The sequence below is a fragment of the Lissotriton vulgaris genome, chromosome 2_1 (assembly GCF_964263255.1).
Source record: "Lissotriton vulgaris chromosome 2_1, aLisVul1.2, whole genome shotgun sequence".
In the NCBI taxonomy this organism is placed as follows: Eukaryota; Metazoa; Chordata; class Amphibia; order Caudata; family Salamandridae; genus Lissotriton; species Lissotriton vulgaris.
Window position 1 is genome coordinate 422,297,037 of NC_141687.1, and position 17,302 is coordinate 422,314,338.

The 17,302-nt window shown below is 41.9% G+C and overlaps 1 protein-coding gene across 2 annotated transcripts in view; it reads right to left on the reverse strand.

Moving 5' to 3' along the window:
- The window catches only part of ADAM23 (ADAM metallopeptidase domain 23), a 711,121-nt gene that overhangs the window by 126,723 nt on the left and 567,096 nt on the right, over positions 1-17,302 (reverse strand). For both annotated transcript variants that reach the window (XM_086955318.1, XM_086955319.1), the window contains exons 17-20: positions 15,009-15,095; positions 14,198-14,278; positions 7,383-7,433; positions 6,389-6,452 (exon numbers count right to left, since the gene is read on the reverse strand). In XM_086955318.1, the coding sequence (XP_086811444.1) occupies positions 6,389-6,452; positions 7,383-7,433; positions 14,198-14,278; positions 15,009-15,095 (283 nt within the window). The remainder of the gene's footprint in view (positions 1-6,388; positions 6,453-7,382; positions 7,434-14,197; positions 14,279-15,008; positions 15,096-17,302) is intronic.

The following is a 17,302-nucleotide window of genomic DNA, read 5'->3' on the forward strand; positions in this document are numbered from 1 at the left end:
CTGCCAACTTGAGCTGACAACCTGCAAAAATGTAATAGGTTGCAGATTTTATCACACCCAGTACTTAGTGGGAGGAATAAAGACCACATAACAAATCTGTAAAGAACAAAACTGAGTATCAAATGACAATGTGCAGTCTGTTTCATAACACCCAACAGTAGCAATTTGTGTATAAGGAAGATGAATAGTACACTCTGTACATTGTCATTTGATACTCATTTTTGTTGTTTACAGAGTTGGTCCCTGATGAACGGACACCTGTTCTGAAATGCATTGGGTATGGAAGGACAGAATGTAGGTATATAAACAACGGAAAAGCATAATTCTGTGATGTGAATAGAATGAATATATGTTAATGCATATTGTTGAACTTCTTTTAAAACAATACGTGCATGTGTATATGTTTCATGAGGATTTGAAATCGAAATATTTTCAATTACACAATAATACATTTAAATGCAAAGAACTAAGGGGGATATTCACAAGAACGTGTGTTAAACCTCACCAGAGTTTGTTAACACAACTTTTCACATTGCAGCCTATCGCGGGAATATCACGCTGTTTCAACGTGGAATTCACAACACGGTGGTACCATGCAATAGTCAGCCGATAACGCGGCCAATTTCCGCGAAACAACAATCTCGACGGAGATAAAAAAAGAACAACAACACTGAAAATTGTGCGATGAGCTCATTAGCGTAATTAAATGGTCTTCTGAAGACCTGTGAAGTACTCGGTGTGGCTGTGTGTGTGCCAGGGAAGCTGTATCAGCCCGGGCTGACACACATGATGTGGGGGGGATGGGGTGTTTGCGGTGAGCATTCGTTGCAGCAATGGTAAATGAAGGCAGGTAAAGGTGAGTGGAGGATAAGAACCCTCCGTATGGTGTGACTTCAGAGTGATAATGGCCAGTCGTCCATTGTCCATCAGAAATCCACACAGCACCCACTTTGGGGCTCGAAGTGCTGGGTAAAAAGATTATTGGCAAAGTCACTGCACTGCAGTCAATTGCACCCCCAGGTTCATCTACAGGACGTGCCCTTCAGCCATGCGCGGGGGATGTTAAGTAGGCTTGCACCCATCCTCCATGCAGTTGTTACCCCGGCAAGGCACCCTCTGGGGTCCTGCTCAGATGCTCACACCCGGTGGGGGGAGTGAAGGAAGAGGAGGGGGCCACTGAGGCCAAACAAAGCACGACTTTCCAAGTCATGGGAGGTTGTTTGGGCAGTAATATGAGCGCAGCCCCCCTACTTCCACTGCCCTAATGCCAGGAGTGCTACCAGCATCCCCAGCTCTCGTGTCCCCTAGGGCCAGGCCCCTCACCACCACTCCTGGGATCTGCTGCTTAGGGCAAGGCTTGCTCCGCCTGGCTGCTGGTGTCAACCACAACTCCAATGCTGCAGCTCATGCATCTCCCAGGATCGGGCCTCCAGGTGTCTCTGTGCCCCTGTTTACTTGCCCTGCTCTGCAGCCGATGTTAGCCAGCACTGCCGGATACATCTCCCCTGGGACCCAGCCTCAGGCGGCCTATTCAGGGACTGCCATACCATGCAGGGGAAACTCCGCTCCCCTACTGCAGCCAAGCCCTCAACCCCCACTGCTCTTGGCACCCCACCCAGACATTGGTCTTGTGTCTCCACCAGAAGACGGGGAAGAACAGGGGCACAAACCAGGCACCTGTGGGTCTTCCGGTGTGTCTCTTGGCTGTGTTCCCTTTCATGCAGCAGGTAGTCATCCTGCTTAACACCAGGAAAACCGTAACAAAAAAGAGAGTATGAGGGTCAAAAGGCATTTTAAAGACCAGCCCAAATTCACATCCCCAATAAACTTGATTATGAACAACACAACAAACCGGGGGTCTAGATGCCTCAATTAAGGCTCATCAACACACACTCTCCTTCTGGTAAAGTGTTTGTCTATGTCGCACCAAAATAAAGGGGAACTCAGACAGAAGAAACCTGAGTCTCTACGTGATATTTGGTAAGGATCAGCCTGTAACAGAATCTGGGTAACCATCAACTCTTCATGTGATCAATATTATCATTTGGTCAGCCAGTTCAAGGGATGGTGAGTCTCTTGATCATAGAGCACACCACGCTGGTATATATAAGGCTAGATCTCACCCAAATTCACTCTAAAGTGAGTAATGCTATAATTAACCACTAGAAAAAACAGGAAGGGAAACCAGTGCAAGAAATAGTGAGTGGTGAATTAAAATAAGGTGGTGTGCCCCAATATAGAACTTTTATTCAGAATGCGAACAACAACCCCCTAATTAAAAACAGAACAGTGCAAACTGCAGTTTAAACAAATAACTGCCAAAAAAGGGCCAACATGTTTCAGCCATGTGGGGCAATAGTCCCCAGGCTTTCTTCAGGGCCTCTGCTCTTTTACAATTGCTACTGCATTAGCAAAAATTAGCACATCTATGCTATGAATACTTGCTGTGATTAAGTGAAAACCAAAAAAATCAGATCCTCCACATCAAAGGATGCAAATGGCATCTGTTTGCTCTTAATTCGCCACACGATGTGTATTAAGAGCTGGTCGTGTTAATCTTTGATTACCCGGCCCTTAAGGTACCAGGGGCTATTTAAACTACAAGCGCCTCCATTATGACGCCATCCTGTAGTTCTTAAGGCAGTTCCCAGGAATCATGGGACAGGGAGCGCGTTGAACCACACACACGCCATTTTTAATGATGTCATTTTGTAGTTGCGCGTCTCGGAAACTCACTACTGGCGGTTTGCTCTTAGAACTATGCTTTATTATGCTACTTTCTAGGATGGACGGGAGGTACGAAGTATTCAATTTCGGGCCACACGAGAGGTGAGCGATTTTTGAATAACGAGAGAGAGGTGGAACACACTCGGGATTCGAAAATATTTAAAGGAGCCTCCTCTCCTAGTCAGGTGCCTCCCCCTAGACTCAGAGCAGTCTCGAGGTACCGACGGAGAGGTAGGTTCGAGAATATATCTGATGTTGACACACAATAAGACCAGCACACTAATATGACTTTCCTCTTCTTTAAACAAACTATCCAAGAGTATTGGTTTTTCCATCGTATCTTGTAAATGTTTATCAGATACCATACTAAGCACCAGAATCAAGTCTATTTGGCTGAGGAAACTGGCTAGAGGTGGAGCCACTTTTTATAGCAAACCTTTGTTGTTGGTGAGGTGGTGTTTGCAGTGGGTGTTATTTGAGTGACTATTAGTTGTCGAGGATAGATTGCCTTCTGGACAGTTTTTTAAGAAACAGAGATTTGTGCTGTAGGTCTCATGTGGAAATGTATTATCTCTTAAGTTCCATGGTTCCTCTCCTTGCATCTCATTGTTTTATCTTACTGTTTACAGAGCGGGGCCTCAACACTCTGAGCATGGTCCAGGTGAAGTGAGGTCCAGTTTCCCGGTCAAGCTGGGTGAGCGAATTTCAATTCATTATATGTGGCATGTTTATTTACCAAAGGGACTCCAATAAGGAACTGGAGACTTATAATTGTTTATTTTGATTTATTACAGATGCCATTTGCATCCTTTGAAGTGGAGGATCTGATTTTTTTGGTTTTCACTTAATCACAGCAAGTATACTATAGCATAGATGTGCTAATTTTCACTAATGCAGTAGCAATTGTAAAAGAGCAGAGGCCCTGAAGAAAGCCTGGGGACTATTTGCCCACTTGGCCGAAACATGTTGGCCCTTTTTTGGCAGTTATTTGTTTAAACTGCAGTTTGCACTGTTCTGGGCCCTTTTTGGCAGTTATTTGTTTAAACTGCAGTTTGCACTGCTCTGTTTTTAATTAGGGGGTTGTTGTCCGCATTCTGAATAAAAGTTCTATATTGGGACACACCACCTTATTTTAATTCACCACTCACTATTTCTTGCACTACTTTCCCTTCCTGTTTTTTCTAGTGGTTAATTATAGCATTACTCACTTTACTTTTCTAGAGTGAATTTGGGCGAGATCTAGCCTTATATACACCGGCGTGGTGTGCTCTATGATCAAGAGACTCACCATCCCTTGAACTGGCTGACCAAATGATAATATTGATCACCGTGAAGAGTTGATGGTTACCCAGATTCTGTTACAGGCTGATCCTTACCAAATATCACATAGAGACTCCGGTTTCTTCTGTCTGATTTCCCTTTTTTTTGGTGCGACAGAGGCAAACACTTTACCAGAAGGAGAGTGTGTGTTGATGAGCCTTAATTGAGGCATCTAGACCCCCGGTTCGTTGTGTTGTTTATAACCCCAGCAAAAGGCAGGTGTAAAATCCCTTGTGCTAGCGCAGTTTATCACCTGTTTTTGTTTCGCTTTGCAGATCTGGCAGTTCGTTGTGAAAGTTGAGATGTGTTTTTTTCGTATGGTTTGACGGGAACGCCTACTCTGCATCTCATTAGCAGTTATCACGTGAATACTGGTGTTGTCTGCAGTTTGCACCAGCTTGTGATTGGGGTGTTAATTCTATACCCACTTTTGATGCGTTAAATTTGGAGTTAAATCCTTGTGAATATGTCCCTAAGAGTGTTAACATTTGGGTTTGCAATAGTGCACAATGGAACAAGTACACTATTGTTTTACTAGTGAGATATGATTTTGATGATGGGCTTAAATCTTCACACCATGCAGAACATTAAGCAGATCTGTAAAATCGCCCATATTTTGAAGCTATTACGATCTGTTGTTAGTGGTATTCAGGTGTGTAAGAAATGCAATAGCTCTGAAAAGCTGAATGTGATCAACACCATATTAAACCTTGAATACCATTCAAAGAAGTGTTTGGCAATTATGTATCCTAATGAAGTGTACCAGTTAAATACCTCATCTGACATAGAATTTTAAATCAGTGTCTTCACAACTATACAGCAACCTTTGATAAGGCATGGACAATCAGGCCATATCGATAACACTGAGTAGTTTACCTTTACACATATTACTGAAATGTGCTGAATGTGGTACACCATTAGAACAAATCTTACAATCATAGTGCAACTTAAGCTAGTTATAAGTGAGTGACCCACACATTATATTCTACAACATTAACTCATTCAAAAAAATATTTACACTTTAGAAAACCCCAGATTATATAGAAATTGTTGATTGCACTACGTGAGAACTCTTTAATGTCAGTATGTGCACGGAAATATGCAGGTGAATATTGTGTTGTAATAAGAAGCTTACGTTTTTGCATATATTTTGTAAACAGGTCTTGGATTAAAGCCACAACCTATTTGAAACATTTGTGTTCAGCTCACATTAGTTGTCCTCAGTCTTTACCTTGTTTAAATGAAACATTGCTTGCACTTAAAACTTCTCTAGTAGCTAATGTGTACCCCACATAACTTTAACCATACTAAATCAGACTTGTCTCCAGTACTGTTTTATACAAATGTGCACACATGAACATATAGTCAATCTATGCTGTATATGTTTGTGGGCCCATTACCAATGACTTTATTTCTTAAAATTATCTAACCATTTTTAGAATAATTTTAGGAACGGTCGGTTGGATGGTGTTATCAGTGATGTCGCCAGTGATGTCATGTGAGGTATCATGAGTGATGTAATGTAAACTGTCCCTGAGTGATTTAATATGTGAGGTCATTAATAGGACATGGAGAGGGTGCAAGTATTAGCTAGCTCAGTAAACTATAACTGGAGAATTTCCGTGTCTTTTTTGTTTTTAAATGTTCGTTATTTAACTATAATGTCACATTGACCTTTATTTTTTCAGTACATTTGTGAGGTTTTTGTTACCATAAGGTAAGATCTTATTACTATGCCTATCAATAATTTCACTTCAACCGTTGTTTCTTTTTGGTACATTTCTGTGGGTTTGATCATATTCAGCCAACTCTCTTCTGAGCACAGCTTTTGATTGTGCGTAGTGGGAGGTGCGGGCCTCGCCCTGAGCTCCGTCCCGCCACAAGCAGCCAATCCACCACTGCTCATATTGTTCTGACATGTGCAGCAGAAGATTGTTTCTCCCCTACCCCCATAATGTGGCAAACCACTGTTAAACCAGGCCCAGTGGAAGGTAGCCAGCAGGGTCTGGCCAGGCACCATTCCCTGGGCATAATGCCCCGCAGGCTGCCATCCCCCTGCTGCACATTTCCTTAAGCCTTGCATAGTGCAGAGATGCTCACAGGGGCTTTATGTCCAAACACCCTGTAGTTGGCCAACTGACTGGCACTTCCTCAGCCCTACTAGCTTATCAGAGTTACTGTTCTGTGAGGAAATGTAGAGATTTTAATATAATTTCGCTTTTTCTTCAATCGATGAGCAATAGTGGGTTTCTTTAGAAAACTATATACATCACTTGCTCAGTTAAAAGTGAGCACCTCAATCAGCATAAATAACAAAACTAAATGCAATGAGATAACTTACTTGATCCCCAGATATACCGGCATTGGTTGTCTCTTGTCTTGCATTCTCCATTGTAGCATCGTCCCTGGGAAGAACAGTACATGATCACAATGTAAGCATTTAATAGTTGACAAAAACTGCTAATGTGATCTAATTTTTTGTAATTTTAAGCTTCATGAAGTCTATGAGTCCATCCAATCTGTTGATTTCAGGGAATATCGCTTGCCAGAAAAATATCAGCACAAGGCACAAAATTAAAGGCATGGCACCACAAATCTGAAATAGGTATGTAGATCTAAAGGACTGTAGCACACCCTTAGAAGGAGCTCCAGGTTATTAAATGTGCTAAATCCTAATCTAAGGGCAAACTCCATACATCTCAGGAAAACCCCTAAAATGATACTGCTCTGGCTCGGTTAGAAGCGAATTTCAAATTAACATGGGTAGTGAATAAAGAATATTAACTGGGAGCCACCTCCAGTCCTTTTCTCAGTGCCCTTAAACGTACACTTTGCAAGATGCCCTCAAGGTCCCAGTGTTAATGACTGGTAACCCTGCCTCCCCCGATTTATCTAAGCCCCTGGTATCACTAACTCAGCGGAGGAAGGGAATGGAATAACCATAGAGGGTAAAGGGGACTTCGTAATGAGGTCAGTGTGACAATGACATAGCCAATTGGCGCAGTAGTTATGGGATAATGGCAGGAAAAAAATGCCACAGAGGCGGTATGGGCAAATAGAACAAAACAGACAGAATAAGGGCTCATGACAGAATGGGTAGTGTGACAAGAGGGCAATAGCTCTATTGAAGAATAGTACATTGGTCTAACAGGGCACCAAACAATAGCAGACTGGGATAACGTCAAAATGAGGCAATGGAACAGTGGTACGATAGTACAGTGTTACAAAAGGACAAAGAAGTCTAGGCACAGTGTGATAGGTTGACCCTGACACAAGTTGATCAAACCAATGCAGATTGTATTGGACTGGAAAACCCTCCAAGGTATGCACAGTACCTGATTGGAGTCGCAGGCATAACCATCTTGTTTACGAAGATTTGGAGGACACTGCAAAAGGAAAAGAAGAAACATTTGAGAGTAATGAGATTTAAAGTGCACCTTGGAGAGGCGCCAAAACTAAAATCTCCATAACTCCATCTCTCTCTCTTTGTGAACTCCCTAAAACCGTGCTGAAACCAGTACTCGGCTCTTTTACCCATTTTGTGACCTGATTGTTGCAAAGATGAACGAAAATATGAATTAGTGGTCATTGGAACCCACCCACAGATGCATATAAACCGATGCCAATGGAAACAACCAAGCAGGGTAATTCACCTATTTGTGACCTAAACTAAAGGTCGCTCGTGCTTGTCAAGGATTAAGATTGTGCTCTGTATTCACCGTTAGAATTAGAAATGCATGTGGAACTGGATATTTAATTTTACATTGTTTCAGATTTGTCAGGAACTGTAGATGCGTGAGCGATATTTGAGCAGTCAGCCTTAATTCAATGGGAACGGAAAAGACACACAGAAACAAAGTCAGCACCATAAATGTTTTGATAAAGAAATAATTCACAATATTCTTGGCAAATGTTCATAATTCGCAATATTCTTGGCAAAGGTTCAGGCATTACCCCGCCCACTATGTTACATAACACAGAAGATAAAATATCCTAACATTTCGTATATCAAAATTGACTAACTTTCATGTTTAACACGTATCGAGGAATTGCTCTTGACAAAATGGAATAATGATTGGGGCATAAAAAGCAGACACGGTTTGATTTCAAGGATATATATTATTTATTTTCCAACACGTGTTAATGTTTTTTTAGAACAATAGAACACCTGAAACAAAATAAGAGTCTGTTTTCAAATATTGACCCAATAACCTTTGTGCTACCAATGGTTTTACCTGTAGGTTGATTGACATCTTGATTTCCTATCATGACTTAGAGGGGCACATTAGGCAGCTGACAGATATCTCCTAGACATCTCCTGAGACTGGCCACAGAGTTACTACAGGACAATACATACATCTATGACTGTTTACTGTGTGCATACACCTCACATACGGATGTGTCCTAGTCACAAATTGAGGCAACCTGTTGACCTTTCCTTTCGCCTAGTTTTGAAATATTGCTACACTGCTTTGTGCTTCTTGATGCAATATCACGTTTTTAACAGATGTGCAGCTCTGGGAGGAAACGGGGGGGGGGGGTATCTGTGGTGTTACACTCTCCTAAATGTGTGTTCTGAATTGAATAGTTGGGTACAGGTGCTTTTGCGACGGGTATGGTAAAGCCTCTGTCGGATTTCACCCTGGATTTGTACCCACACACTCTCTGTCCCTCTTTCCTCCCTGCCTTAAAACTTTGTTAGTTTGAAAACTATTGTGTTTTAAGTACCCGCTAGAAATTTGCACTCCTCTCTCTCCTCTCTCTCTCTTCTTTCTTATAATGTATTTTAACAAGCTATGCCAGCTCGTTTGTTGGGAAAAACTGAAGCTTACACCCCCAATCTTACTGACCAGGCTGCATCCCTGGTTTTAAATCTCTCAGTATTGCAGCACGTCATTGTACCACATGAAGTATTCGGAGCCCTAGCTGATTTTCAGGGTATTGCAATCTGTCTTTTACGAACTCGCACCAATTTACTGCTTGGTTTCTTTTTTCTTGGGTCACCACAATAAGCAAAATATACAAGTTCCTGGTATAAGAGCTCCCTCCTTAGTTACTTTCCTAGTTAGTTTTCCAGTATGTCTTTGTGACTGGAAGGTTCAAACCATATGGAGGAACACTCAATCTACAACCCTGTATATATGGGAGTTAAATTGGCAGTTGGGTAATCTTCACTCATCCTTCTAGCTGTATGGTAGTTTTGTGTGGAAAAGTAAACTGTAGGAATGCACAATTGTGCGTTCCTTGATACCTTATGGGTGTAAATTAATACAGCTTCCATTCCTTCTCTCCAGTGTTCATATCGGTGTTGCAAGATCATATTTCCCTGAGATCTTCCAAAGCGAACAACATGTCTGCAAGAGATTTGTTTTTTTCTTGAAGGGCTGAGAACCCATTTCAAGAAATAATCACAATCTTTGTCAGGGTGAACCAAAATGCTAATAAATAAACCTGTGCTTAACCCTCTGGTAGCCTGGCAAAAAGCAGTCAGTCTTAACTCAGAGTCAATGTGTAAAGTCTTTTTGCAACACTCAAACAGTAATAATGTGAAAAAAACACAACACAAGAAAAGCCCCAAACCAATTTGGAAAAAAGAGCACATTTTAATAAATAAAATGAATAAACGCGACAAAAATCCAATAAGTAGAACCAATGATCTGAATTTTTTAAATCTGAATTAAAAAGGGTGCCAAAAACCACAGAGCACCAACCGTTGTAATCTGATTGCAATGAGATGAGTTAAAGTCAAACATTTGGGGCGATCATGATCGATTGTGGGTCAGATACGGAGGCCAGGTTTGTCATGAGGGAAGGTTTACCTTCATACTTAAGAAACTTTTGGGAGAAAGGTCCTTGTTGCTGGAGTCACCAGCTGGTTGGGTGCAGGCTTGATCCAAAGAGAAGCTCATCGACGGAGGTCGGTTGAAAAGCAGGACCTTTGTGGATGCCTTCGCTCCGGCAGGAAGGTTGAGACGCTCAGTGTCAATGGTGGGAAAGTTCAGAGCTGGCAAAGCCTGAAGTCTGGGCCTATGAAGGCATTGTCAACAGTGGGTTGCTGCTCAACGTTGGTCTAGGTGAAACCCTCTAAGTTCGGACATTGAAACTTTACTGGAAGTCAAGATCCCTTCAGTGGGGCAAACTGGAAAGTCGAATACAATGAGCGATTTGATGTCAGCAGCTGAGGCTCACTGGTGTTGGCCTGAGGTTCTTTTGTGGAGAAGTTCTGAAAAAGGTTTTAAGTGTCCTGTTTGCAACTTATGGACAGGAGGAGTACACTTTAACACCAAAGAAGGGACCTGGGCTGAGGAGGGGGGATCTTGGGGATTAGAACTCAGTCTGCCTGAGGCCAGTACAAGAGTCCAGGGCTGTTTCCACTGGAAAAAGAACAAGCAGGACAGTTGCAGTAGATGACCTATGGATGCTTACTGTATCTCTGTAGTTCACAAAGGGGGTCAGTCAGCTGACCCTTGCTGTCATCCCTGGAATCCCAGTTCAAGGAAAGCAGGTTTAGTCTTCGCACAGAAGGCCAGTCCTTCTTTTAAGTTTTCATAGATTCCAGGAGAGTTGGGGAATACTTTGTCTATCTCCAAAATAAATTCAAATAAGTTCTTCCCTCAGTATAGCCACTCACAGAAAGGGCCCAGAAATGTTAGGCAGGGAAATGCCACATTTCAAAAAGTGGTTTATCAAAATAAACAGTTAAAAATCTTTCTTTACCATTAAAGAGGGCTTTACATTGTAATTAAAATGAGTGGAAGAAGTATTTTTCTAGGTGAAACTGAATTTAGTGCTTATTAAGTTAAGCGCATGCAAGCAAATCAGCGTTAGTCTATGGAAGGCCAGCTTTCCACAGTGAAAAACAACTTTGGAAGTTTTTTCACTGCCAGGACATGTAAAACATTTAACATACTCTAGCTACCAACTGGAGCTGCGATGGTAAGGAGCGAAGTTTACTGACTGGGACTCTTAGTCCTCCTTAGGAAATGGGAAGTTGGATCCTATTGAGGGTCACTATGTGCCTGCACGAGCTGCAAATGAAGGAGAACTAGAAAACCAATTACTTGAAGAGTTTGCCTGGTCACTTCACTGGCAGGTTAGCAAGTAGAGCACTAATATCTTTACTAGAACTAACCTTCCCATTACCGATAGTGGGATTGTCCTACAGAATGAAACACCACCACACAGGGCCAATAATGCCACCCTACCATTGCCATCTTTAACATCCAATTCTACATGGTACACTTGAACCACCAAGTAGTGGAATGTATGTGGTACCAAACAGAGGCAGGACGGGAGACGGCTGTTAGTCTTTAGCACCTTACAACAAATACTGGGAAGACTGGGTAGCATCTGCAAAGAAAAACATGAGCTGCTGCTCTTTCGGGCAGCCTTTTGACTTGCTTTGTTTGGGGCTTACAGAGTTAGCGAAATAATGTTAATGGCCAGGTTCGTGGCAGGGGAAAGATAATGTTTAGTGAAGGGGGGACATAGTGATGGAGGACTATGCCATGAATATACTCCTGCACAAGTCTAAAACAGACCAGGCAGGCGCAGTCAAGCTCATGCGCCTGCTTTGCATGAAAAACAGTGATTGCTGCCTAGTCTGCTGCATGCAAGAGTACCTGAGGCACTCAGTACTAAAGGATGGGCTGTTACTTTGTCATGAGGATGGTTCATACTTCAGCCGGTTCAAATTCAATGCTGTCCTCAAATTGGTAGTCAGGGCAGCAGGGCTCCCAACAAAGAATTTCACACCACACTCCTTTCGCATGGTAGCAGCCACCCCTGTGGCGGCTTGTGGCCTGGAGTCGGGCCACATAAAGCAAATCAGATGGTGGGCATAAAATGCCTTTCGGGGACAACCTAATATAAAGTTTCTCTAACGTTCCCAGCGGCCGACGCACAGGTTATGGATCCTGGGACACTCTTATGTTACCGGGGCGCAAGGGTGGGTAACAACGCGGAGAAACAATGAAGCAATGTGGTTGTGTGATACAAAAGTACACTGGATGGGCAAGCCAGGCATGAGGTGGGAGCAATTAATGCCCACCATACAGGAGGACATGAGGCACAAGGAGAAACCAGACTCTGTAGTGATACACCCAGAGGTTACTGAATTGGCCAACCTGAGACACAGGGATTTAATGAGTAGCACGATAGCTGGACTGACAGCAGTGGCCAGCCTTAAAAGTCTGGCCACTGACCAGCATATCTAATTTGATCAGAAATTATACCGCATGTCCATTGGAAGGGGGCGCTGGACAACGCAAACGTAGAGAAATCTAGGAAGAAATTCAAGTGCACCATGTTCAAAATATGTAAAGCAAATGGTTGGGGCTCTGTGAGGCATGGCCTCATTAACCTTAAAGGGCTAGGTTACCACGACAAAGTACATTTGTCAGAGGTGGGCATGGGACTGTTCATTCTCAACATAGGCGGGGCACTGGAGTCACTAGGTTTCAAATGAAAGAGCCGGTTATGAGCAAGGGGGGAGCTGCCTGAGGTCGAGAAACCTCAAGCAGCTTAGCGGAGACAGCACAGAGGGACAGCAGTCAGAGCTGTATAGGCTTATGGCAGAGGCACAATGAGCAGGCAAAAGGTCAGCAAGGGGTTATACCTTTCAGTCTCTACAGTCTTTGTTGAACTGCTAGTTACCCCTGCACTTTTAGCATCCACTGGCCATGTTGTGTTGTTTGTCAATTGGCATTATCTGATGCAGAATCACACAATCTATGAAGAGCAATATATTTGGATTAAAACAATCAGCTCCAATACTGGGAGGATTTCCTGGTAGAGTTTATGATAACTAGCTTTAAGTCTAAACGCTCCCATTTTAATGGTCGGTGGATGTTTCCAAGAACCACAGTGATAAATGTCAGTGTATGATTATTCTTTTCAATGCCACAGGGTGCACGATTCAAAGTGATCCATTGAAGGCCATAAACCCCTTCAGCCTGTAGTATTACAATAAACTCAAGCACTAAATTCTGTCTGCTAAACTCGACATAAATAATGTGTGGGGTTCTTTCAGGTGTAGTGTACGTGCACTGACTTTGTGCAGACAATATGACTATTCTTATTTTTCTGGTTATAGAACCAACTGCACACAAAAAATCCTCATCACAATTGTTTTCAAATCTGTGTTACAGCATCTCTGAGCACAATTTCTCTATGTGGGCAAGGTATTACCACAATGCACTAATTTCTAAATTAGTAACCAAAGATTGTACTGGTCTCCATAGCTTCAAAACATCCAGTAATGCTTCTAGGGCTGTCTGGGCAAAGATGAGACATCTTCATCTAGTCTTCGTAGTGCTTCCATAATGGTTAATAAGCACTTTCCCTATAGAGCGTTAAACACGCTGACTGTGTTTTTCCAGGTTTGCGAAGAGAGCATTGAAAAAAGCATTCTGTGCCACAATTACATTAGGAGAGCTTATTTGGATTCACACCTCCACTTCATCGAATGAGTTTGTCCGATGATTCTCCAAAACGGAGTTTATCACTGATCTACCACATTTCCTGGTAAAGCATACTTCATTGTTACTACCTGTTGCAATAGACCTTTGGTGGGTCATTTGGATAGCGGGCGGATCGCCACCGCCCGTATGGCGGTGGCGATCCGCTCACTAAAAAAAAAAACGGAAAGACCGTCCACCGGTTTTCCGCCCGGTCGCAGAGTCGACCGTGCAGAAAAGCTGCTAACATGGTGGCGTTGTCTGGGAGACACCGCCATTCATATTAGCATATATGCAGGGTTGTGCCTTTCCATGGCGGCAATGCCCCTATGGAAAGGCAGGCGTTTTTCGCCATTGCGTGCCTGTAGCGGGCCCCCAGGGATTCTGGGGAGTGGGGGGTGCACATGGGGGGCACCTATGGTACTCCCCTGCAGTTTCATGCACAACATGGCAGGCATGACATGCCTTCTTGGCATTGTGGTGGGCGGTGCTGAGAGCACCACCCGCCGCAATGTCAAGAATGCAGGATGCGTCCCCCATTGTGGCGGATGTACCCCCGCACCAATGGCGAGCGGTCACATTCTCCAAAAGGATGTCTGCCTGCCATCCTAATCACCCCTTTGGTCTTTTCTGTTTCTCGCCCAAATATCACATGTTACTAAAACAGAAGGGTGCAGTAATAGAAACTATACCTGAGCAGAATCTCCAGTGCAATGCTCTGGGATATCACACTCGTTCACAGCATCACGACAGTCGTACTCCCGGGGTAGAAACTGGAAATTAAAAGATAAATAAAAAATGCACCACATATATATTAATGTCAGGCAAGCTAATGGAGGAACATTAAAAATGTTCTCTGTCGATTCAGTAAGACTGCTTCAAGATAACTTTTGGAAATGCACAAAATATCGAAGGCATAGGCAAAATCTTCATTTATTTATTTTGAAAGTTTTATAGAGCGCGAACAACACCCTTGCAGATATCAGAGGGCATTACAGTAAAAAAATAAGAAAATTTAAAAAAATAATAATCCATATTTGGTTCCATGAACCAAATATGGAATAGCCTGTGGCACATTTGACATGAACACAATTTACACTATATACTGGTAAGTTGACCTTTGCATCTCTAAGATGACTAATGCATTATCCCAGCACCTCTGTAAAATATTTTATTGAAAGCAAATAGAGTGATCCAGACCACCTCTGACATGATTGTAGGATCGTCATATTGGATTGAAGAAAATCTTAGAATACAATCTCTATTCTTAACTTTTCATTACCAGAAAACAACTCCAAATTTCTTTAAGTTCAAATGAGAGAAGGCTGTGGAGTCGGGTACAAATATTTTAGTTGCATTCAATTCATTCAACATTCAGGGAAAGAAGTACTCAATAAGTTGCATACTCTGTATATGTAACTATTACCCAGAAACGGTCTTATTTTACTCTTTATTTATAAGAGCAGACACTGGTACATTCAATATAAAGGCTCTTTGCCTCACCAGACAGGATGTGTTGCAGCATGGCCCGTCACTGCAGTGGGCTCCGTTGGAGAGGGAACACTTTTTGCAGCAATCTCCGGAACATTCCTGGTAGGAGAAGACACAATATGGATCAAGCAAATTGAAAATGTCTACTGTCTTCTAACCTGCACCCTTGAGATAGTCTCATCAATTTGTAAGCAACAGCCAAAGACATGACTTCATTGCTTTGTGAAGTCATGACACAGTAATTTGAGAAAATGGTCAAACTACGGTACCTCCACACGTGCATGCCTTTCTCCATGTGCTAGCTGGAGACTGATCCTAATATGTTTCTCTTGCTGTGGTTTTCCATCAATGTCCTGACTGCATTGTTCTTCTTTTATGGCACAGAGTGAAAGTAATTGTTTCGAGAACCTCTGATCTTTAGTCATTACTCTAGGCATTACTTACTCGTAGAAGTCCGAATTTCCAGATACATGTAGAAATTAGTATAGGCATTTAATTTTCCCCAAAACAAAACAGCTACAATCAATGCTCAGCCTGGCCCCCACAATACACCAACTAAAATACTAATTGAAAAGCTTCCTGTGATTACTGTAATGTACAATCAGAGAAAGCTATTGGTGGCATAGTCAAAGTCCAATTTATTCTTTCCACTTAAACCGAACTAAGGTGTGCAAATACCTACACTGATGAGTGCAGGCTCACTCTTGTTACTTGAAGCCCAATTACACTTTTATGGTATATTTTCACGTGTGAACCAACATTCTCACATGTGAAGGATGCTTTTGGTCAAGGATCACTGCCTAAGTAGTTGAATACCCACAATCATTCAAGTTTCTGGCTGACCCTAAACCTTTTGACACATCCTGGATTAAGGGATTTACTCATGGCAAGTGTAAGATTTAAGTAATATTCAGGGTGGGAATAAATAAGGAACACCCATACAATGTTACCATGAAGAAAGGCCATATACCTAAACACACATATGCACATACATACACATATATAAAAAAAATTAATTGCATCGCTGTTCAAGTTTCCCCCTCTAAAGTGACAATGCATTTTAGTTCATTTTTATTATAAATTTAAATAACGCATGACCCATTTTGTTCTTAGGAATAGCTTTCAGATATTGCCCCATTTTGCCTCATATTCTTTTATATTTATCCATTGTTCCTATGTGTATTGCAGAGCTAAATTCTATCACCCTTGGTGTTAACATTATTTGTGCCCACTGGGAGAAACTGTGGGTCCTTTTCGTTCCATTTCTGAGTGAATAGTGATCGTAGGACAAACATCTCTAAGAGGATTATTTTCCTAACTTGTTTCGGGAAATTACTCTCTGCAAGTGTTATTTCTCTTTGCTCAATCTTATGCCCTATTACCTCCAAAATGTAGTCACAAATTGATATCCAGAAGTCTTCTAGGTGTGGTAAAGACCAGATCATATGCAACCATCTCCATAACTTTTCATTAAAGCATATTGGTCATTTTTTAGAAATTGATATTTTAAATGTGTGCAATTCTTCCAGTGTCATATACAGAAGCCCATTCAAAAATAATTTCATGCATCTTGAATTGACCTTTTTAACAGATGGAAAAGTAGACTCACAAATTTCTGACTGTGCTGCGTAGAGAGCATTATCCTCACATTTGAGGTCCGTGCATGGGATACATTTTCCTGCATATGATTTATTGATAATTGTGTATTCATACACTTCACCTACCCCATTTAACATAACACTATTTTGTTAATACTAGCACAAAAAAATGTCACCCAATATTAGCAGATTCTTTGATCAGACCCATTGTAATCTCTTGTCATCTTTCAAATGTGACTTTCTCTAACTCGAGGCTATATTCTGTGCATTTTGTGTGTATTATCAGTATGTATTGAGACTTGAGTAGAGCTTTGCATCTCTGTATTTCACTCATCTTATACCTTAAAGGAGCATCAATAGTATTTCTCCAGTGGTAAACAGAGGGACAGTGGGATATACAAAGGTAGGCTTAGGTGCCAGAAGCATTTCAGTAATATATACAGAAAACGTTGCGGTCAATACTTTACTTGACTGGGAGTCATTATTAAATAAGAGTAGCACTGCTGATAGGGTCCAAAAATACATTGTTTTTAAATGTTGATTGTATGTGAGTTCCATAATGCTCTTTCTAATTTCTAATGCATAAATCACTGTTAACCATTGATATTAAGTATATATTATTAATGCAACCTCCGGGCATTTTGGGACTCCCTATCCTTTTCCAGGAAGATACATATTCAGTATTCTATAAAATAAAAAGAAATACCA